Genomic DNA, 23407 nt, shown 5'->3' with positions numbered 1-23407 from the left:
CAGTGACATTTTACAAGTCCATCTATAAATGGATATGGCAGTCTAATATCTAGGCACGTGATAATGTCATTGGAACATGGAATCCCTGGAATGACATTGTGTTTTCATGAGACTACAGAAATAGCTGTGAAGGCAGTGACCTCACTGGAAGATCAGCCTATGAGACTCCTCCCAGTGCCTCCTCCTGAGAGGACATGGTTCTCTGTGCATCAGGAGCCCTTAGAACTGGCTGGCTTTGTCACAAGCAAGATCTGACCTCTCTGAAACTCCCAGCAACATCTCTGCCAAACTTGAAAAGATTTTTTTTTAAGTGGTAGAAGGAAAGACTAAAAATATCTTGACTCTTTTATCTGTCCCTTAGCTGCCTCAAAGCAAGCTTGACAAACACTTTAATGAGGGACTCTTGCCTTGTAATGAGTGATGCCACCGAGAGTCACCCTGTGTGACAGACTCAGGCCTGTCGGTCACGTGTCCACTGTACCCCCACCCAGTGGTACTTAGACGTGGAGTCTCGTAAATGTGCTGAAAGGACAAGTGGCTTCATGATCAGCTTATATTTGTCACTAGTGTTTTATTTCTTTGGTCTTAGTGAAAGATTTTGGAGCACTAACTGTCAATCAAGTTTCTGAAGAGAAAAGGAAGCCCCAGTCAAGCGCTAGATCTTGCGGCAGTAATTTCTCCGTGCTGTTTCGGAAGATGCCTGTGGCTCTACCTTCCATGTCCATGCTGTGCTAGCTTTCCGGGTTTCCTGGGCCTGGGATGCCCAGAATGCTCTCCCCACAAATAGACCTTTTCAGGGGTGGGCTTGGACATGTGTATGTTATTTGTGAGTCTTCTCAGACCTACCACAAGTTTATGAAGAATTAGATCTTTCACAAGGCACCTGGCAGAGAGAGGTGCAGATGTTTGCTGGTGTTCGCTAGCCCTGGGCTCCTGGAAGCTGTCCCAGTCAGTTTTGTTAGGGTGGGGGAGCTAGTAGCAATTCCTCAGTCATGTTATTTTAATGACTGAACTCTCAGGAGTGTGCTTGAAGACCCAAGAGAGTAAATGCAGATGTTCCTGGCCACACAGGTTCTATGCGTGTGTGTGTGTGTAGTTTGGGCAGGGGTGTTTCAATCCATTACAGACTGCTTGGTTGCAGTTTCAAGACACAGCATGAAGACATGTGCCTGAAGCCTGTGGCCCACGACACTCCAGTTCAGGTCTAGCCACTCTCCGACATTTTAAAAAAGGACAGAAAATAAAACCAAATAAAATCCTGACCCTGCCTACATATATATTGCTTGGAGAATTTTGACTTAGAAGTCCATGACATGAGGCTGCCATAGAAACAGGACTCTCAGTGTTGAGGACACACAGTTCAGTCTTGGAGTTTTCTGTCTGTGGGAGAAGCTTGCTCCGCCTCGAGGACTGCTTACCTACACCGAGGCACTGAGTTCCCTTCCTGGCTGCTTTGGTCGCGGGGGAGGGAACAGCAGTCTGAAGTCCTGGCCTCACCATTCTGACCCGAGTGTCCCACTAGTGGACTTGACAGGAGAGTCAGCTCAGTGGCAACACGGTGTTAACCGCATTAGCTGCTCAAGGTGTCTGTGGAGCAGTCTCCCTGTAGACTCCTGTGTTCTTCTCCGCTGAGCGCTGGTCACCTGAGCTCAATGCCTTTCAAAATGCGTCCCTAGATAAATGTAGTTTGAGAGCCTTGAAGATAATCTTAACCCCATGGGGCATGTTTCAAGGCTTCTTAATGATTTGGTGTTTGGGGCACAAACTCTTCCTGGAGCTGGAGTGTGGGTGCTTTCCGGTCCTAATGCCTGGGCCATGAGGAAGGTGGAGCCCACAGCGGCACAGGCGTCAGAGAACCTATAGGGCCACTCCTCTTCTCACCTCTGCCTTTCTGATATTCCTCCCTAGGCACAAATTCAGTCCCATACTTTCTAGATGCTCCTCCCATTTCTTCTTGCAGTCTATTTCATTGGCCATGTGGGCCAGAACCTCTTGATGGAGGCTGACGGACGTTGCAGCGAGTCTGCAGGGCCTGGCATGGGCTGTGCTCAGCCCTCAGCCCTCTGGGTCGCTCTCATTTCTGAAGAAGCTCCTGGAGCTCACGTGTTCTAATGCAATCAGGGAGTGAAACGGACTATCCCAAGAAGAACATATAACAGAGGAAGTCCTCAGGGAGCAATGGCTGTTCCTACACCGTGATGACGGTGTGCTGTGAGCTGGAGCACACACTCAACATGCTGTAGATGTAGAGGGAAGGGACTTTGGCTCTGTCCTGCTGCTTATTCATTCAGCGATGCCCTGCAGGTCATAACAGCCCATCTCTCACCTGTCTTTCCCTCTAAAAACTGATAATTAAAGACAGATTTTGAGATCTTTTTTCTCTTTTTGTGGATTTTCTACTTTTCCTTGTTCTATCAGGGCTTCTCTTCCTCTTCCTCCTCCCTCCTGCCCTCTCTTCCTTCTTTCCTTTTCATCTTTCTTTGTGGTACTGGGGCTCAAACCCCGAGTCTATGTGCTCTAGGCAAGTGCTTCCCCTAGCTCCAACTTAATACTTGAACAACACAGGAAGAATTCTTCCGCTGACTTAAAGGAAGCGCTAAGAAAAGAGAAGAAATAACTGCAAACAACATGCACACCTTAAGCAGTTTGTACCTTGCTGCACGGAGCAATCCAATAGGCTATGGCGAGAAAAGGGAGGCCTATGGAGACTCCAAAGACAGCCAGGAATTTCACAGCGATAGACTGTTGACGTAAGCCTGAGAGATTTTCATACCACATGGTAAGCAATTGCTGCTGACAGTTAGGGTGAGCAACGAACTGTAAAAACAAAACAAAAACAAAAACAAAATGCGAACAGGAAAATGGCGTCATAGCACTTGAACAGTACACAACCCAGGAGGAACATTGGAGCCGGGGAAGCCATGGCAAGCACCGGAGGGAGGGCACGGGCGTGGGTGGGGCTTCTGACCTGGGGATGCTGAGGCCAAGGCCAGAGCCTCCTTAGAACGACTGATCAACCAGGGCCTGAAGAAGTCTCAGACTTAGGAAAGGGCAGCTTTGAGGTGAATGTTTGTCGCTCGTCCAAGCTGGTTGTCTGATCAGAGAGTCTATCTTGGCACAGAGCTCAGGACCAAGCTACACAGTGTAAATCACTAATAGCTTTGGGAGTAAGGATTTTCTCTTTGAATTGTACTTTACCATTGGTTAGCTGGGTGCCCCTGGACAAGCTACTTAACCTCAATATTCTCACAGGCAAAGCAGGGTTTATCACACTGTCTTGGGGATTAAGTGAGGGATTATGTTTCCTGTGCAGCCGAGGAAAATGTTCACAGCATCTCCAGAAACCTTGGGAGAACTCTACAGAGCTTCCCCACTGATCCGGTGTTGGGCATGGCCTGTGGTGTGCCTCTGTGCTGGGATACTGACACAGTGTGCCTCCATGTAGGGGCTTCCTTTGGGGTCATCACTCACCTCCTTCTGGAACTGTTGGTTCCAATGGTTAAGTTATAAATGAACCTCTAGTGGCCACTTTATCCCCAGTTTGGTACTACTATTGGACTATGGCCCCTGAAGTTTTGTCCCTTGGGTATTTGGGGCTCTGCTGACAGGCAAGGATGCACTTAGTGGGTGGTTCCTTATAACTGGGGTCACATGGACACCTAGCAGGCACTTCCTTATAACTGGGGTCACACGGACACCTAGCAGGCAGTTCCTTATAACTGGGGTCACATGGACAGTGCTCTTACTGTGTAAACTTGTTCTCCAAACAAGCCAGTTAAAGGAGAAAGACAAAAAGAGTGAAGATATGCCAATAGGGCCATGGTGGTGTTTGTCCCTGTCTGGGGCTCTCCTGAGCTATGCTTAGATGTGCAAAGACGTGTCTTTGTAGACAGTCTTCCTTATTCTGCTCCATCTAGCACATTGACTGAGTTGCTGTCACTAAAGCCGTCTTTTCCTGTGGACAGTTGTTGCTTCCTGGCCATCTGTTGAGCTGACCCTGGGTCCTGGCAGAGGAAACGGATAGTAAGCATTTAAGCTAAAAACTTTGAGAAAATTTGGTGTACTTGTTTTTGTCCATGGCAGACAGAAGGCATTGTTCGCTGTTGGCAGGCCCATCTGGTGGCCCTGCTGAGGAGTCCCATGAGAGAGAAGACAGACTGGGCATCCCTTACAAGCTTCCCCACTGCTTAGCCCGAGTGTGATGGACCCCGTTCCCTCCCATTGGCTTCACTGGGTGTTGAGGAACGAGCATGCACAATGACTGAGAAATGCAAGGCATTCCCTCTTCATTCTCAGAACAACGTAAATGGAGTTATTGGAAATTCTCAGTGCAGATAGCAGTGTACATATATCTCCATCTTTGGGAACTTACAGCCTCAAAAGACCATCTGTAAGGATGCTGGCTATGGCTGTTTGACCCCCATGATACTGCTACCCGAGTATTAAATGCAGCGAGGCTTCTTGTTGCATTATCAGATTCACAGCGGCCATTGTGGTCTCCCCTTCAAGGTTCTCCTAGACTGAGGGAGATACCACTGCTCTGATACCCTGGCCCCTTGCCTCCCAGAGAAGTGGAGCAAGTGACAGGAAGTCATATAAATGCTACTGGAATTCTCTGGGTCTAGTCCTAACATGGATCGAGAGCGGAATGCTGGGTAAACACAGGGGCAGTCATTTCCAGGACTCTGCCTTTGCTGGGCGCTGAAATGGTCCTGTTCTGGAGACGCAGTCCTAACAGAGTGTGGGGCTTATGCCCATGAGAGAGTAGAGGAGGGTCACATGACTCCCCTGTGGCGCTCTCTACACTGTCGCTGCCCTGGAAGGCTCTCACCATGCTTACATTAGCCTCTTTGGGGAGATCCTACTCCATGACTTCTGTGACTGAGCAGCAGGGTTCTGAGAGAATAAGTGTGAGCCATCTACCCCCATGTTCTCCTGCTCCCCTGACAGCAAGACAGTGGCCTCAACTAAGAGAAGGTGGCTCTTGGGAGCCTGTCTGCCCTTGACCGGAGCCTGTCTGCCATTGACCGGAGCCTGTCTGCCCTTGACCGGAGCCTGTCTGCCCTTGACCAAACCTTGGCTGATTCTCATAAGGCACATTCATTTCCCCGCAATAAAGCAACCTAGCTTCCAGTTTGCTATTTATTTCTAGATAGACTTTATAATCCGCTCCCGGGAAGTTGACAGCAGCTAATAGCTGAAGCCAAATTGATGCTCGCCTGTCTGTGGGCACTTTTCTATATTCATGGCAGGCCTCAGAAGATAACTTGGTGACAGATAATTCAGTGTGTATCACAGAATTTTCCTTCTGTTATTCTACAGCACAGGAAAATATCACCCCTGTTCCAAGGAGGTTAAGAGTAAGAAAAGAAGTTGACCATCGGAACACAAAGGAACTCTGTGCAAGGGTACAAAACCACAAAACAAAAGCAGGAAGAAGAGCTTCAGAAGCAAGGTCAGAGGAGGCTCAGTGGAAAAGCCCACAACTAGAATAGGATGGAACTCGGGAGATGGGTGTAGGTTTGGGCTTGCTTCCTTTGTTATCTAACTCACAGAGGACAGCATGAGCAAAAGGCACACTGTGCTTAGAGCGTTGCCTGAGCCATTCCTGCCCTCATCACTCTGGCCTGGAGCATGGGGAAGAACTGATATGATTGCCTTGACTTTCCTGGTGAATGCCAAGTCTGTCATGAGCTGGAGTTGAGTGTTTGAGGTGGGTTTACATGAGGCCAAGCGGCTTTGTGGGAGAAGCGAGGCCCAGCCAGATCTGTAATTGGATGAAGCTCTGCAGAGAGTGGGTGCTGCAGCGGAGAGAAGGCAGACCACCAGGAGAGCAGCCTGTGACACTGAGACCAAATTCTCCCGACAAGGGACTGGGATTCACCTGCCTGAGAATAGGACCCCAAGGGCACGAAAGACCAAATGTGCTTGATTCTAGTTCTCAGATCCATCCCAAGCCTATTATCCTGGCGGCCCACTGGCACCACAGTTATTGTTAATGGAATGTTTGCATTCAAAACTACTTTCTGCTAAAGCCTCATTCAAACACGCTCCCCTCAGGTACGGCTGGCCTGCTGAGGCTGTGAGGCTCGTTTGTGTTCGCAGGGACTCCTGGCATGTCTGCTAAACCTTAGCCTGCCCTTTGCTTCTAATTAGTCTGTGGCTTCTTTTCTTTCACACCTCAAAGGAAAATCCTTCCCGTCACTCTTTCTCCTGCTTTCAATTCACCTTTAAGGAAATGGCCAATGTTTAACAATAATAGTTGAAGAGGATCTGCAAGAATCCCTCAACTACCTATTAAATACTCAGGGAACTGTATTCTGAGCTATTGACTTCCACAGCCCAGATAAAAGGCCCAGACAAGTCCCGAGGTTTTCCTGGTGGTGGGTAGGAAATGGAGGGCTTGTGGCTGGGCTACCTGGGCTCCAAGTCTGGCCAGATATTTGCCAGCGGGTTGGCCTCTGCTCTTTCCATCTTCGCTGTGTTCTCTCACGTGGGGATAGTCATGGGATGAGTGCTGGAAACACTCTGTAAAGGAGTGTTGCTTTACAATGCAGTAAATCAAAACAAGCCAGTGGTGATGTGGAATATTAGTTTAAGATGTGTTACATTTGTTTATGCTGTAGAACATTTGTTTACTGGTGCAAAGATGTGTTACCTTCTTTTATGTTGCATTTGTGTAACTCTGTAAAGCTGTGTTACTTTGTCTGCCTAAAACATCTGACTGGTTTAATTAAGAGCTGATAGCCTGTGGCTAGGCAGAAGAGAGGCACCTGATTGGTCCAATAAGGAGCTGAATGACTAATAGCTAAGCAGTAAAGGATAGGTGGGGCTGGCAGGCAGAGAGAATAAGTAGGAGAAGAAATCTAGGAAGAAGGGAGAAGAAGACAAGAGAATGAGGAAGAAAGAAAGATACATGCTTGGGGCCAGAAGCCAGGCAGCTGCAGGTCAGCCAGACATGATAATTAGTGAAAGTAAGATATACAGAAGGAAAGAAAAGTAAAAATCCTCAGGCAAAATGTAGATAAAGAGAAACAGGTTAAGTTATAAGAGCTAGCTCTATCCTTATTTTCCAGCTATAGTAAGGCATAAAGACTGTCTCCTACTTCTCAACTCCCAGTTTTTTTTAAGTCAACTAGAATTATTTACACAATGTCACAGATTGGCAGGTTTCTGTGAAGACTGTACTTATGGCTCATTATCATCTCTCACCAAGAAATGCTTTTCTGATGAAGACTGTCATTCATGAACCAACTTATGTCTTAGTGGTGGAGGTTCAGGGAACAAAACTAACGGCATTTCACTTGTTCCTGAGCAGGGAGTGGACTGTTAAGTGATGTAGGCGGCAAGAAACTTTGGCTGGCCTTTGGAGGTGAATAGAGCACTGGGATTTAGTGATTTATAAGACATGGTCTTCAATCAGGGTAAACTGTCAAGCCATGGTCCTCCTGAAGGTTTAGATGACCATGTCTGTGTTTTCAGTGTCACAAGGAGGACTTTCTGCACAGCTAAGCAGTTCTTTCCACCTCACTTGGAGCTGTTTCCTTAACTGACATAAAGAAGAAATGGACCTGCCTCTAGAAAACTCTCTAGGGTTGTCTGTGGTACTTACCTTCCTGAACCCTTATCTCTAGGCAAGCTCTGCACCTACATTCTCAAGCATGGCCTAAGTAACCACCTCTTGTCTGTTGTCAAATTCCATCCTGCTCTTCCAGATTTTCAGGTCCTAATCAGCCTTCAAGATCTACTTCCCTGCTCACCTTCAAGTCCTGCCAAGTTCCTCAGTCCCAGAGATGTCTTGAACTCCTGTGGGTCTCCACTCACTTGCCACTCACTTGCCAATGGTGGTGGCTTGAATGAAGATGGCCTCCCACAGACTTATGTTTGAATACTTGGTCCCCAGGTGGCAGAACTTTTGAGGAAGGATTAGGAGGTATGGCCTTGGAGGAGGTGTGTTACTAGCTTAGGCCATTGCAGCTAGCTTCCCCTGCTTCAGGATTGTGGATGAGATGTGATCTCAGTCACTGCTCCTGCATCATGCCTGCCCACCCGCCCCACTCCCTGCCAAGATGGCCATGAATTCTTACCCTTTAAAATTGTAAGCCTCAATAAACCCTTTTATAAGTTGCCTCTTTGCAGCAATAGAAAAATAACTAAAAGACAGCACCATAGTTCATGACTATCAGTGTGGATAGCTACTCTTGTGTTTGCATGTGATTTGTCCTTTGTAATCTTGAAAGACCTACTCCCCTGTGAGTATGTCACTTTAGTGATGGGCAAGCTTCTCTTGGTTGATCAATGATTGCAATGCTCTCCTGTGTCCCCCTAGGATCTGCTCCATGATTTTATTGGTGACTCATCATCCCAGAACATTTTCTAAATATAACAGTCCTTTGTTACTCAGGGTTTGGTGAACACTTACTTGCCTTCACATCTTTACTAAAAGACAGATATGGAGAAGTGTCAGGAACTAAGGCAGGCTTTTATCTGGTTGTACAAGGGAAAATTAAAATGTCAGTCTAATATAGGGCTTGATTATTAATATTTAGATTGGATGAGAACTGCTTAATTTCTCTATGTAGTAGTATGCTACAATCAATTCAATATTTTAACATAAATCACATATTTTTATAATCATAACTACAATGATGAGATGAATAGTATTCGTTGAATATTTTCCATGTAAGGCCTTATGCTTACTAGTCATTATGTTGTCTAACGCTGTGTCAATTTATTTTAGTTACTATAGCCAAATACTTTAAGCTGGAATCTTAGAAAGATATGGAGTTTATTTAGCTTACGGATTAGTGGTTGTCAGTCTAAGATTGGATGACCCTATCGTCTGTTCTGGCTCTTGTAAGGAATTTCTGGCTAAATCACAACATGGAGGATGGTATCAGTTGAGAGATGGAGCTGGAGAGACCTTACAGTATGACAGAAAGCCAGAGGGCAGAGGGGAGCAGCCTTTCTTTAGTCCTGATTCACTCTTGCTAGATCTTCCTGATTGCAACCAACCTGATCCATTCGGAGGGTGATGCTCCTATGACCTAATTCAGTTGAACTAGGCTATCTCCTCTCAACACTGTCACACTGAGGACCAGACTTCTCTCTAAGAAACCTAAAGGGAACTCTCAAACACTTTGAAGCCATAGAAAACTCTCATATCAGTTCCTTGAGGTGTGAATTCTATACCCTTGTTTTAAGTAGAGGGGCCTGATACACAGAAGTCACTAGCTTGTAGCCAGCTACACAAGTGATTGTTTATAACAAGATCTGGTTTTCAACCCAGGCTGATGTGACTTCAAATGTAACATTTTGAACTGTTTTCCTGTATTTTTAAAAGGTATATTTAAAATCAGACAAGTCAAGGCAGAGGGGTGGTGATTTCTCCAGGTTTGCATGCCACTGAGGATGATGTAGAACTCTTGTCTCTCAGCACCTACTCATTGGTCAGCCAACTTCCAGTGCAGACAGATACCGGGAATATGCAAGGGGATGGCTCAAAACCAGTTTATTCCTATTCTGTCCTCTTAGAAGGAGCAAGTTATCATGCTAAAGACAAAACCCTGGGCTCTCCCCCCCACTTTTGGACAAGACTATCAGGGACTGATTTCATGATGGCCCCAGTGTCTGATCTGTCTTCTGCCTGTAGTCTCATGAAAGGTCATGGAGATTTACAGCTTAAAATAACTCATACTCAGCCCTAAAAACTGCCTTGGTGAGGGACCTCGTTTGAATCTCAGACCCCTGGCCAAACTCCACCTGCTACATCCTACTTGGCAGAGCTGTGGTTCCAGTTCCCTGAGTGTTAGCTGAGACTGGATAATTGGTTAGGTTGTTGGATACCCCTGTAACACTCTTGTGGCTGTTCTGCCCTGTGGGTTCTAGGATCCATGGATAGAGACATGTGGGGCCTGCCAGGTGCCAGTGTTGGTCCCAAGGATTGTGAGCAAGCCAGACACCTCTTTGGTCTTTAATCGGTCACAACCAGGGCTTACTCATGGGAACTCTCACTGGCTTAGAAACATGGATCCAGTTTGTGATTTATGGGCAGGTCTTAATATTCGCTGACACATTTTATTTCATAATTATAAAACACTTCTGCCATGCACTGCAATTTTAATTAGCCAGAGCTGTCTTTTCTTAACAGAGAACTTTTGTTTGGTAGTTTGTAAGTTGAGAAAGAAATTTGATCATCACTAAAAGCAACATTTTATTTCTTACAAGAGTAATCTTTGATTCTTAATTCAAACTCGTTATCAACAAGAGCACAGGCTCACAGTTATTGATGGCGGGCAATACAGGAAATCTGCATGGAATTTGTACCTGTGTTTAGGGAAATGAAAGAAGACAAAGACAGACTGAAAATGCTTTCACCAAATACAAACCCTAAGTGCGACCAGCATAGAAATTCCAGCCGAGGCAGATGGGGCTCAGGTGGGGTGGGTGGGTACACTGTTTTCACAAGACTCCCTTGTATTAGCAGATAAAATGTTAGATCATTGCACTGGATGCAAGAGTCTATGAGAAATCATTTAGGGTTATATCTTAATATTTCTAGGTTTTTTCAGATTTCTTTTTCTGATCACTGTGTGCATGACTTGGGAATGATACATTAGATCTACTTTGAATGTAAAAAGAATGTAAAAAATTGTATTTCATTTTATGTGATTATTTTAAAATTATACTTTAAAATTAACTTCATCTCCTATGAATTTATACAATGCTGACTTTTGCATATCATATTTGCCCATATTTAGTTTTCCTGACACTTATTTTTATATAGATTTGGCATATACTTGGGATTTGGTGCCATCAGTTTTTAAATTTAAATTTTGTATTTCTCAAACTTACAAAATGTGACGGTTGCCAATGTTGTTACATTTTGAGATGTAAATGTTGAAAAATTGAATAGACATTGGTTAAGAATTAGAAATGATATGGGTGTGACCCTGATGCTCTAGGTCTTGGCTGCGCCTAATATAAACCGGGTTGTGTTGGTAGGGAGTTGTCCATGCGCACACCAGATGTGTGGTAAACGTCTCTGTTGGTAGGGAGTTGTCCTTGCACACACCAGATGTGTGGTAAATGCCTTTTGGTACTTGGCACACACCTGTAAGCACAGAATACAGAGTCTGTCTTCTAAGATGCTTAAGGCCCTACCTTTGGGGTGTCCATTAACTTCTCAGTCCTTATGGTACTAAGTCCCTTCAGATTGGATGGCAGTCTTACAGACTCCTCTGTATGTACACACCACACACACACACACACACACACACACACACACACACACACATTGTGGTGCTGGGGGTCAAACTCAGGCCTTCACACATTACTAAGCTCTCCACCACTGAGCTACATTCCCAGCTTCTCATCTCCAGATTACTCCACCTGCTCTTAAATGGCCTGGGTGCAGGCCATCAACTCTGCTTTGCTTACAAAGAGCCCCAGGTAGGCTGCTGCACACCCTGGGCAAGCCTCTGCGAACCCGAGCAGCTCTGCACTCAAGCTCTGCCTGCTCTCCCGTTAGTACTTGGTGCTGAAGCCAGGTGCGGCCAGCCCTCTGCCCACCACTCTTCAGGAGCTGATTTTCTGTGGTTCTGGGTGTGGAGGTTGCATTCTTCCAAACTGCTCCTCGTCATGTGGACTTTTCTGTAGGGCAAAGACAGCCAACCCCTCTCCTTTGTTTTTGCCTCTAGATCACTACTATCAATCAGAAATGTCTCTTTCCTTATGTTTGTTTTTCCTACAGGGCAGTCTGTCGCCACAGCTGCTGAGGACTGTGTCCCAGGCACACTGACAGTGTCCACTACTTCACAACTGAGAATGGTGCCCCAGGCACACTGATAGTGTTCACCATTTCACAGCTGAGAATTGTGCCCCAGGTACACTGACAGAGTCCACTACTTCACTGCTGCTCTTTCCCAGGCTTGGGCACCATGGCTCTGCTTCTGATCACCCAAGGCAAGGATTGCCGACTTCTCTCCCCCTTGTCAGACTGTGAATTGGCCATCCCTTCTCTCCCCCAAACCTCTTTCCACACGAGGCTCATGTTTTAAGGCATTTTAGAGGCGTGTCTAATAGCTCTTTATGCTATGCTCTCCGTTCACACTTGAGTGTCTAAAGAACATTACTGCTCACCATTTGTTCTTGGCCTTCCTATCGCTGCAGCCCTTTAATATAGTTCCTCATGTCATGGTGACCCCCAACCAGAAAATTATTTCTGTTGCTACCTGATAACTGTAATTCTGCTACTGTTATGAATTGTAATGTAAATATCTGATATGCAGATTTCTGATATGTGACCCCCCCCCATGAAAGGGTTGTTCAAAGGTCCGCAACCCACAGGTTGAGAAGCACTGGCTTTAACCAAAAACCTGGCAGAAATCCCTGATTGACACTCAGTAGATGTTGGTTTAGTTTGCCTTGTTCATACACACCGTGGTCACCCTATTCCCCAAGTCTTCCATTTTGGATAATTTTAATGTTCTCTCCTCTTCTCTGAGAAATGCCACGATAAGATGGAGGCTGAACACTAGTCAGAGCGTCAGTGCCTCGGGTGCTAGAAGAAGCTGCAGCAGCCTTGTTTTTTACAGGGGTAGACCAGATATCCAGAAAGGAAGTTTTTATGTATATAGCCTTGCCCCCACTGCCACCCCTGCTGTACCCCATGCACTGAAGAATAGAGCAACATCCTCTAAATGACAGCACCAGACAGTCTCAGAAGGCTCCAGGAGCAGCTGATTCATTGAGCTTGCCTCGTGGACAATGATAATTTATTGCAGTGTCCAGTATTCTGTTTGCAGCCTCTTTAAATGTTAATGATCAATAATATAATTATGATGGGGAAGGTTCCTGGGCTAGTTGTGGGTTTAATTGAATTTTCAGAGCCATCTGGAGCTATGCAGAATTGTTTTTATGTTTCTTTCCAGACGTGGCTTGGGTGGCCTTTAGTCACACGATATCAAGCCTACAGCAAACACTGCCCCTAGGCTCTAAGGTCCAAGAGGGAAGATCAGAGTCTTGGAGGTGCATTGGCTGATGGGAAATTTGGTCATCTCCAGCCTTTCCACCACTCCAAGACAGGGAAGGAGGAATATTCGGCTGGCAAGGATGCAGCTCTCTTAAGAACGGGGCCTTATGCAGCTGGACAAGGGGCCAGACCAGCGGCCACTTTCCATGATGAGAAACAACTTCCTGTCTGTTCCCATATCTGTGAGACTGTTGGTAATCTGGTACTTACCGACATTGCACCCTGTCACTTTCTCCTTAAATGCCTTGCCATCCCTGCTGACCTCCTCCTAAAGCTGTCCTGTACACAATCTTCCTCAACACTGTCCAAGTGGAACCTTACTCCTCCTCTACCTGTCCCTCCCCGTTGTAGCTCCCTGCTTTATCTCCTTCCTTCCTTCCTTCCTTCCTTCCTTCCTTCCTTCCTTCCTTCCTTCCTTTTTTCCTTCCTTCCTTCCTTCCTTCCTTCCTTCCTTCCTTCCTTCCTTCCTTCCTTTTTTCCTTCCTTCCTTCCTTCCTTCCTTCCTTTTTTCCTTCCTTCCTTCCTTCCTTCCTTCCTTCCTTCCTTCCTTCCTTCCATCCATCGTTCCTTCCTGTGTGTGGTATGAGTTTGTGTATATCACATTTGGGCCTGATGCTCACGGAGGCTGAACATGCTGAGCCCTGCTAGACTTACTGGGCCGTGTAACTGTGAGCGATGCTGTCACCTGTTTTCCTAAGCCTTTAGATTGTATATCCTCACAGATAACTGGAGCACTTTTGTTCAGTTTCCATGCCCAACATTCCACATAATCTCCTCTAGGAGACTTGGGCCAGAGATCCTTCCCTGCTCCTCACTCACACCCTCTCTGCCTTCAGACTCATCCTGTGTCCTGTCTGTTCCCCATGCCCTCCACATCCCAGCCCCTCTCACCCATATTCTTCCCCTTCTCCACCTTCTGTATAAAGTGTGGCTCCCATAACTATTCCCTTACGCTCTTTCTCCTTCCTTCCTAGTCTCCCTTCCATGGACAGCAGTGTGAGCCAGCGCTGCTGGCCCTGCCCTGAGCCACAAGTACATTCCTCCTTTGGCCCTGTGCATGTGGTTGGCATCTGAAAAGGCATGCTTGGGAGATGAGCTTGCTTTGTTTTGTTAGCTGAAGACACATCCTGAAAGATGAGGTGAATGCTTTTGCTTTTGGTTTCCTGAGGCATGGCCAGGAGGGCCCTGTGTCTGTAGAACAGGAAGTGGCTCCCAGATTGCAGGGCATTTGGGGTGATGCAGGCCCACCGAAGCGGGGCGGGAGAGACCCAGAGAGGAGGGAAGGGCTTGGGAGTCTCCCGTGGATGGTGTACACAGGTGTCATTAAGTGGTGCTCTGGAGAGCGGGGCCAAGGATGCTCTCTGTGGACATTCAGGGCCATAGCACCATCGCCCTGGGAGGGTTTTTCCATAGGGATATATTGGAGACTTGGGATTTCTGTCTGCTTTGTACCCATCCCTGGCACCCGCTCTCCCAACATACTCTGGATGCTCTAAAAAGACGTTGGATGACAACAGGGAGCCACAGCTAGGCCAGATGGTGGGGATCAGCATTTGGAGTGGCTAAGGTATCCACAGGGGGCACAAGTCAGAGTGCTCCTATGGTTGTACTGGTGGATCCTCAGGCCCAAATAGAGAATGCCCAGCCCAGATTGAGATGGGATTTCTTGGCAAGCCAGGTGGGCACACTGAGTCAGATTCATATCCGCAACGGAAGGCAGAAAGTGGGCACGACTCACCGTGGCTTGCATATATTTAAGAGGCTCTGAATGACATGGTTGTATTGATTACTTCCTTACGAGAGCCTATGGCATAGATCTAATTTTAGCTCTTGGTTTACAAATGAAGAAACCGAGGCTCAGAAACTGAGGCCATACAGCCAGGATGTGAGGCCAGACGTGCCTGCCACCGCGAGATCTGTATTCTTACTAGTTATGCCTGCATCTCCAGCCATCATGTATTTAACTTATCTATAAGCATATCCAGATAACGTATCAAACTGCATGAATGATACAGTAATTCTGACAACAGGTCTAGGTTAGGATAAACCTCCTTTCCTATTAGTAGCCTACAGCACCACAGTGGCCTGTGTGTCACCTGCCACTCAGAGACCCACAGCCGGCCCCTGATGAGCACTGACTGTGGGTCTGGTCAGTTCATTAAAGAGAACATTTGCAAGGTGCCATAGTCTGGAACTTACTACAAACTAGAAGTCCACGAGCAAAGTAAAACAGCTTTATTCATCAACCAATAAAGCAAGGCATAGTCAGAAGGACATGCCACGTCAGTCCCTGCGCTGGGTGAGGTGACCAAAGCAGCACTGAGAGGCTCACTCGGTGGCTCCGAGCCATCACACGGTGGTTGCTTCATAGGAGGTTTTCTCCACATCACAGTAAAAGGGCTTTTTTTTTTTTTGGTCAGAAACATGCATTTCTTGGGGGAAGCATTCAATTATTTTGGGAAGACATCTCTCTCTCTCTCTCTCTCTCTCTCTCTCTCTCTTTTTTTTTTTGGAAGACATCTCTTAACAGCTATGTAAGGAGGTTTGAGGATAACTGCCCTGTCTGCAAATGCAATAGATTACAAGTATGAGGGCCATTGCGAGCCTGTGGGTGTCCCCTGTCCCTGCAGAGAGCCATCAGCTCCCTCAGGGCAGTGGTTTGATAACAGCTTAGGAGCCATAATGGATGCTAATGGATTTGGTGGCTGAAATCTGTCTTTGTAAACCCTCTCTAAAGGATCTTAATTCCACTAAATTTCACCTCGGTGGTCACCAAAAGCAGCTTCCAAGTCAGTCAGCACTTCCCTTTGCCCACAAAACAAAGGTCCTTATTAGCCATATGTGGAGCTGGAGAGATGGCTCAGTGGTTAAGAGCTCTTATTGCTCTCGCAGAGAAACCAGGTTCAGGTTCAATTCCCAGCACCACGCGGCAGCTCACTGGTGTCTGTAAATCTAGTCCCATGGGATCTGATACCCCACTCTGGCTGCTGAAGGCACCAGGCACACATGTGGCATGCAGACACACATGGGGACAAAACACAATACACATAAACAATTAACAACTGATAAACACTAACCATGTACAATGATGCTGCTCTAATTGAAAGTGACCCAGGTGAGCTGGATGAGGATGGTAAGGGGAGGAGCTGGTGAGAAGTGAGGTACCTCTGCAGACCTCTGGGAAGCAGAGCAAGGGTTCCCAGTAAATTCCTGCAGGGACTCCTCTGCCAGCCTCCTGAGCAGGAAGGCTTTCCCAACACCTGGGGCCAGCACAGTGTGGCAGTGCATGTGGTGGCTAAGGGTTCAGAAGAGAGGCCTTTTCTGTATGTGTGTGAGTCTGGGTCTCTGCATGGCGTTTTCCCAGCTGTATGACGTGAGGTGACGAGCTACCTTCTCTGTTAGAAAGCCGAGTGGCTGCAGCTGGCACAAGAGTGCAGCCTGTGTGTGAAGAGGAGGGTGGCCTCTGCTGGCACCTGCCAGGGGACTCCTCCACTCCCTTCTTCCCGAGTGCCTCTCTCGGTCCACCCCGATTGTGAGGGGCCCTAAGGCCTCCTTCAGTGCTGCCCAGCTTTTACCAGCAAGTCCTCTGTGCTTATAAAATGGCTTCCACCTCTTCCCTTATTGGAATTATACTTCTGCTGGGGTGAGTTAGGGATCTGAGCAATTCATCCTATGATTGGCGGACCAGACTCTCACAGACATTTCTGGACTGACTTGGTGCTTGACTTAGAAGCTGGTATTTTCTATATCTGAAATTATAGCGCCACACATTCATTCCCTGGACACAGCGCTGTCCACAGACTCCCACACCCCCTCTTTTGTCTCCCAGCACCGATTCTAGTTCGTTTTCTGTCGCTGGGACTAACACCATGGTCAAGAGCAAACCAGGGAGGAGAGGGCTTATTTCATCTTATGCCCATAGCCTATCTTGGAGGGAAATCGGGCAGGGACTTGAGCAGGAACTTGAAGCTGAAACCACAGAGGAATGCTGCTTGCTGGCTCTCCCTCCTGGACTAAGAACAACTCTCTTATATAGTCCAGGACCATCTGCTTAGGGAAAGGCACCTCCTACAGCGAGCTCGACCCTTCTATGCCTATAAACTATCAAGATAATGCCCTGTGCCTCCAGGACCACGTGATGTGGGAAGACCTTCACCTGAGACGTCCTTTAGGTGACTCTGGGCTGTGTCAAGTTCACAGTTAAAGCTGGAGCTACAGAGCCATCCAGCACGGCTGCTGGAAGCAGAACTTGGGTCCTCTGCAAGAACAGCAAGTGCCCTTAACTGCTGAGCCACCTCTCCAGCCCCATGGTGGGTATTTGTCACAGTAATGGCAAATGTAGCTGAGACTATAGGGAAATGTAAGTATATTTCAAGTGTGAACAATAAGGAAAACATATACAACGGCACATTGGTTGTCTGCTAGCATAGAAAAGAGCACCTATGAAAAAATACAGAAAAACAGTTCCATTCTAATAACGAATCGAATTACAAAATCATTTACTCTAAAGCTAGAAGTCTGCAAATCTATGTGCACAGGAAAGAATTAGACGACTGAAAACAAATTAAAGCAGCTGCTGTCTGAGGTACAGGAGTGCATGTTATTGCCTTACTTTTAATTATCTTCCTTATTTTCACCATGTCATATAAGAAACAAGATAAGCGATATGAGAACTCTTGTCTGCAGAGGTCACCCGAACAGCCCTGCCCCGTTCTATAGGAGACTTTGTCCTTCAGCCCCTCCCAGACAGCCAGGCTTTTTCTTACTCCAGGCTTCCTTCCTCCCTCTTTCATGTTGCCTCCTGCTCCCCAGCGCACCCCCCCCCCCCCCGGCCATCTGCAAGCCCATGTTCCCTGTGTTGGGGACAGCTTTATTTTTCCTTACGTTTCTGACTCCCACTTTCAAAGCCACCTCTTTCTCCATGACTCTTTCCCCAGCATTTTTGTCTTAGTCTCTTTTACCGTCTGGCTGGTCTCAGGTCCCCGTGTGTAGCCCTTTAGCGGATACAGGCTGGATCCTATTGATTGGCACATGGTTCACAGTCAGCTGAGCAGATCTCTGCTCCCATCATGCTCTACCTGCTGACATCCATCAAAACGGGAGTGGCTAGAGCAGTCAGCAGGGTGCACCCAGTTAGTAAGTGGAATAAGAAGTAGAAGAGGGTGATTCATAAGACTCTTCCATAATTAGCATACGTATTACATTGGTTATTAAGTATACTAACAAGTATATAATAACTAGAGATTAATTTTTTATTTCTCCAGTTGCAATTTGGAGATCAAATCACTAATATTTTTTATTAAATGGAATTTTTATGTTCAAAGTATTTTTTAAAAGTACGCTAAGGCCATCAGACATGACCTGGTTTCCAGGGACTAGGAGTTTGAGAGTGAGGTGCTTGGTGGTTAATGTAGACCCTGGGGCTCCAGTTCTGCTCCTCCCCTTTAGAGCCTCAGAGCCCACGAGCCCCTCCCACAGCTCTTAGGACTGCCCTTCACCTGGAGCCTGGGGTTCTGTTGTCTTCACTGAAAAGACTAGATAAAAGCTCAGGTGTGATTCATTCATTTCTTCAGTAATTATCTCAGTAGTTTTGAGACTACTTGCCTGGGTCTGCCCGAAGTTAAGGACACAGTGTAGACTCTAACTGGAGGGTTTGAGTGAAAAAAATTAAATAACTAAATAAACATATCACGTTCCCCACAAATGACGGCATTGGGATGGAGGAGTGGCTGTGTGGGAGGGATAGACAGTGACGTCATGCTGAGATGGGGTGATCAGGACGCCCCCTGAGAGACAGTTCTGAATCAGGACAGCTGAAGGGATGGGGTTGTGGAGTGTGGAGTGTTTAAAGAGGAGGGCTAGACCATGGGGGAGGTCAGAAGGGAGTTCAGTGTGACATGAGAGTGAGGAAGGCAGGAACCAAGCCACAGAGCAGCCTGTGGGCCCTGGGGGTGGCGGGGTGGGTCCTGGGGGTGGCGGGGTGGGCCATAGGGGGTGGCGGGGGTGGCAGGGTGGGCCCTGGGAGTGGCGGGGTAGCAGGATAGCGGGGTGGCAGGGTGGGTCCTGGGCTGGTGGGGTTGACAGTGCTGAAGGGAAAGAAGCTGCCAGACTGCCAGGGTCCCCCGACCAGGAAAGAGCACCCACCCTTGGCTTCTGGAGTCTAGGTTGCTGAAGGCTCACTCAAAGAGAAAGACAACAGAATCCCCATCATGGGAGCCCCTCTGCCCAGACGTGCCTGGGAGGTAGTGGCCTCTCCTTGCAGGTAGTTTGCATTTAACATGGACCCCGCCTTACTGCGGGACTCCTCCAGTGCTAGGCACTCTCCATAGACTTCTGGGGAGCCACCACTGGCTTCTCTACTCCATCCTACTTCTGTAATTTGTCCTGACATCACCCTCATGACCATTTGTGAGCCATGAGCCCAGCCTCAGTGATGATCACAGACTGAGCTCCTCATTTATATGGAGATAGCAGATTTAAGCTTGGACATGACCTGATATGATTACTGTGTGGCACGAGTGTGCATGCGTGCATGCCTCTGTGTGTGTGTGTGTGTGTGTGTGTGTGTGTGTGTGTGTGTGTGTGTACGAGGGAGAGAGAAGATGCAGGAAGATCACTTAGAGGCTAATACCATTCAGGCATGATGTCAACTGTGGCTCAGACTGCATTAACTAACACATCCATATTAAGCAAAGTTTTCCATCTGCAATTATACTTACAAAACTCGCCTTCCATGAAAAGGATTTGCAAGTGTCTTTAGACAGATGAGTGCTAAAAAGGAACGGGGCATTATGGGACACAATGGAAGGAATTTGTGAAAGATCAATTCCTCATTTAAAGTCTAAATCTATGGAAATTTAGAACCAAAAAATATGATCCAAATGTACATTTTTCTTTAGCATTAAGTCTATTTAGAGTTAGCCAGAAGTCAAGATCTTTTTGATTTATGGGGTAAAAATGATAATCTGAAGATAGTTCTTATTTTTTTGCATGTTGTGATAGTAAATGGTTTGCATCTGTTCTTGGGGATGAAGAGGAGTTTCTGTTCCTGTGTTAAAAACCGGTCAGACTCCTTCCTGCTTACTGACCCTCAATTCCGAATGCAGTCGTGATCTAGCTCAGTCTGCTGCAACAAGCCCAGGACCCAATGGATACAGTTGAGCCCATTAAAATTGTGAGGCACAGGAAACGTGGTAACCAAAGAGAAAAGTGCTCCAAAATATTCTTCTTTTACACAATGGTTCATGTGCAGCAAACAGCTGAAAAAGGCAGACATGCTCTGAACTGTGGTGACAGTGGCAGCTCTCACCTCCAAGACCAGGGGTCCCTTCTGCAAGTTAACAGTAGTGTCCTGTCATTAGAGAAAATTGTGTCAGGCATTTTACAAGCTGCCTGTAGGAGGGCAGAGGGGCCTACAGGCATTTCCACATACTGTGTCCCTCCATCCAGGGTGGAATGTGGGGATGTAGTAGTAACTCAGTCTAATGAGAGAGCGTGCCTGAGACCAGTTGTGAGTATCCAGTGCTTCCTGATGTGAGACCCGAAGGCAGAGTCCCCATTGCTTCCCTCTGACTGCAGGACCCACTGGGACTCACCTGAGATTGCCAGGGTTTCCCTGAATAGCAAGATGCTTCCTGAGGTTCCCAAGCCCAAAGGGACAGAGTTTATAGCAGAGGCATTGGAAATGTTGAGTCTGTATTCTAGGGACAGCCTTGAGCGTCATCTAGGTTCTGCTAGATGTGTTTTTAATCACGAGTCCTAATTACAGAATTGGAGGAGCAGCAAGGCCTCTGGTTTCCCACCGAACACAGCACATGACAGACAGGATGTGCACTGTTTCCAGAGAGACTCCCACCTTCTGTGAGTTCATGCTCCAAAGCTGAGAACCTCTTGAGAGCTTTAAAAGCACTAACTGATGCGCTTCCCTCAAGGCTTACTGTTCAGGACTGGTTAGGGACAGGCCTCAGTCACAGAGCTCCCAGGTGCCTCTGTTAGGGAAGAGAGGTACAAAGTCCTTGGATAGCGATGGTTCCTATCCTGGAGACTTAGAACTAAGGGGTTGTGTAGCCCAGAGTCTGGAAATGAGTCCAGAATTTCCCACAGAGGGTGTTTCTGTCCGCCTTGTTCTCAGAAGGAGATTGCAGTCAGATGCATTTTGGTTGGTACAGTTGAGGGGGGGTGATGCCCTGGGCATTCCTCACAGAAAAAAAAATAATGACCTGGCCCAAAATATTGTAAATAGTGGTACTGAACTCATTTAGTTCATTTAGTTGGAGGGGTAGTTCTGCATACAAAGCCAACATGATAAATATCGTCAATTGGATAATCTATTGTGTTCATACAATTTTCTTAGATTATGTGTGCTAATAAAGATTGAAGATTGTTTCTAAGGTTAAATGTTCTTATATATAGATGCGAAAACTGAGGTCCTAAGATGGAATTACACACATAAAGGGCATTGAGACTTTGACACAGGGAAGTAGGCATCTGCCAGGCACTTCCCTACCGCTTTTCTTAGGAGGTGTTTCAGGCAGAAAAGGGATCATGAGTCATATATATTCATTCTGATTATTCGTTCTTCCATTAACATTTCCTGCTGGGGAAAACCACACTTCCTGGAGTAAAAGACAGCCCTTCTAAGCCAGGTGATTAATGGACACTGGGCACTTTTGTGCCACGTGGCCAGGCTGGAGCCATGGAAGTGAGGAAAGGAATCCCTGAAGAGGCGGATGATTGACGCGTTGGTACCAACATGGTTTGGCAGTGGGCAGCCTCACGTAGTGCAGCTTGGGGTAGCGCCTGACCAGCCAGGCTGCTTGCTCTCATCTCGATGCTGAGCATCTGCTGGAACAATGTGCCGCAGGGAAGCACAGTGGGGGAATGTCTGCCTGGGCATGTGCCTGTCTGCCTGGCCCCTCCAGTGTCCTCTGGAACGGCCTCCTGTCCCCAGGTCCCCTTTGTTCACTGGCCTTGCCTGTGCTTTGTGCAGACAAAGGAAATGAAATGGGACTCAACAGAGGTCATTTGCCCTCTCTCCAGTGTCCTGTCCATGGAGGATGCACACGGGGGACAATGCCAGCTGCTTGTGGCTGCTGCTGGACCTCACTTTCTCTTTTTCCTGCGAGGCTCTGGAAGGTTAGAACAGCATGTGATTTTCCGGAGAAGCCCCTGGCTAGCGTCTATATCCACATACCGGGTAAGCGAGAACCGTGCCACCACGCTCCTAGCTCCCCTGCAGTGCTGCTGCCCAGCAGGCTCTGTTTCCTTCTAGCAGCTTTTCCAGTAGAAAAATGGATCCATTTATGACAAGTCTATAAAGTGAGTGCAAGGTGTTCATCTGGCCCAAGTCTCCATCTTCCCGGCAGCCAGACACTCTCCCACTGAGCTGCTTCCCCCTCAGTGTTTCCCTGTGAGGAAAGACTAACATGGTGTTGAGTCGTGGACACATTTTTATGAGTTTCTGTCCCTGTGCTTATAGAAGAATCTCAAAATGAGGCGCAGCATCAGGGAAAGAGCTGTGGAGGTTGCTGGCTTGGTATGTGTGATGGTTAGTATGACTGTCAAACTGACAGAGTATAAAATCAGCTAGAAAACAAGCCTCTGGGGATATCTGCCCAGGAGTTCCTAGGCTGGGTTAATTGAGGTGGGAGCTCCCCCAAATGTGCACTGTAACCATTCCACTTGGCTGGGTGGACTGAATAAACACAAGAAAACAAGCTGAGCACCAGCTTCTCCTGCTTCCTGACTACAGATGCAGAGTGACTCCCCTGCTTCTTTGCCTTGTCATGATCTCAACAGTCAAACTGTGAGATAAACTCTTTCTTCTTTAAGTTTTGTTTTTGCTTTTTGAGACAGAGTTTCTCTGGCTGTCTTGGAACTCCCTCTGTAAACCAGGTTGGCCTCGAACTCACAGAGATACACCTGCCTCTGCCTTCTGGTACTGGGGTTAAAAGCGTGTGCCACCACCGCCCAACTTAAATTGCTTTTGTTAGGTATCTTTGTCTCAAGATGAGAAAGTAACTAACATACGAAATTGGTATGGAGTGGGGTTGCTGTTGTATTAAAGATGATCGTGTGCTCTGTAGACCTTTGAGCTGTTTTTCAAGATTAATTTGTGTGTGTGTGTAACTTAGAGTTAGAAAAGCCCTAAAACGCTATATGCAGAGCTTAATGGACCATCCTCGTGGGAGTTTAGGACAGAATGAGCAGGGGAGGCCCAGCTCTTGAGTCTTCGTAGGGTCATAAGCACACTGTCCGTGCTTCTCTTTTTTTTTTTCTGGTAAAGAACTTAGCTATATTCTGCCTGTGATCTGATAGCTCAGAATTATTGGCAACATTGCTAGAAGAAATCTCAAGACATGAGCTTGTAGGCTA

General features: G+C 47.0%; 1 protein-coding gene across 2 annotated transcripts in view; it reads right to left on the bottom strand.

Moving 5' to 3' along the window:
* Trpc7 (transient receptor potential cation channel subfamily C member 7) overlaps positions 1–23407 on the bottom strand; it is a 118744-nt gene that overhangs the window by 51425 nt on the left and 43912 nt on the right. Inside the window, exon 4 of one of the 2 annotated variants that reach the window (XM_075970930.1) lies at positions 2653–2817. The exons of the other annotated variant lie outside the window; for it this stretch is intronic. Within the exon in view, the coding sequence (XP_075827045.1) occupies positions 2653–2817 (165 nt within the window). The remainder of the gene's footprint in view (positions 1–2652; positions 2818–23407) is intronic. 2 annotated transcript variants of the gene reach the window in all.

The sequence above is a fragment of the Microtus pennsylvanicus genome, chromosome 4, assembly GCF_037038515.1.
Source record: "Microtus pennsylvanicus isolate mMicPen1 chromosome 4, mMicPen1.hap1, whole genome shotgun sequence".
Taxonomy (NCBI): Eukaryota; Metazoa; Chordata; class Mammalia; order Rodentia; family Cricetidae; genus Microtus; species Microtus pennsylvanicus.
This window is presented reverse-complemented; position numbering and strand designations above follow the sequence as displayed.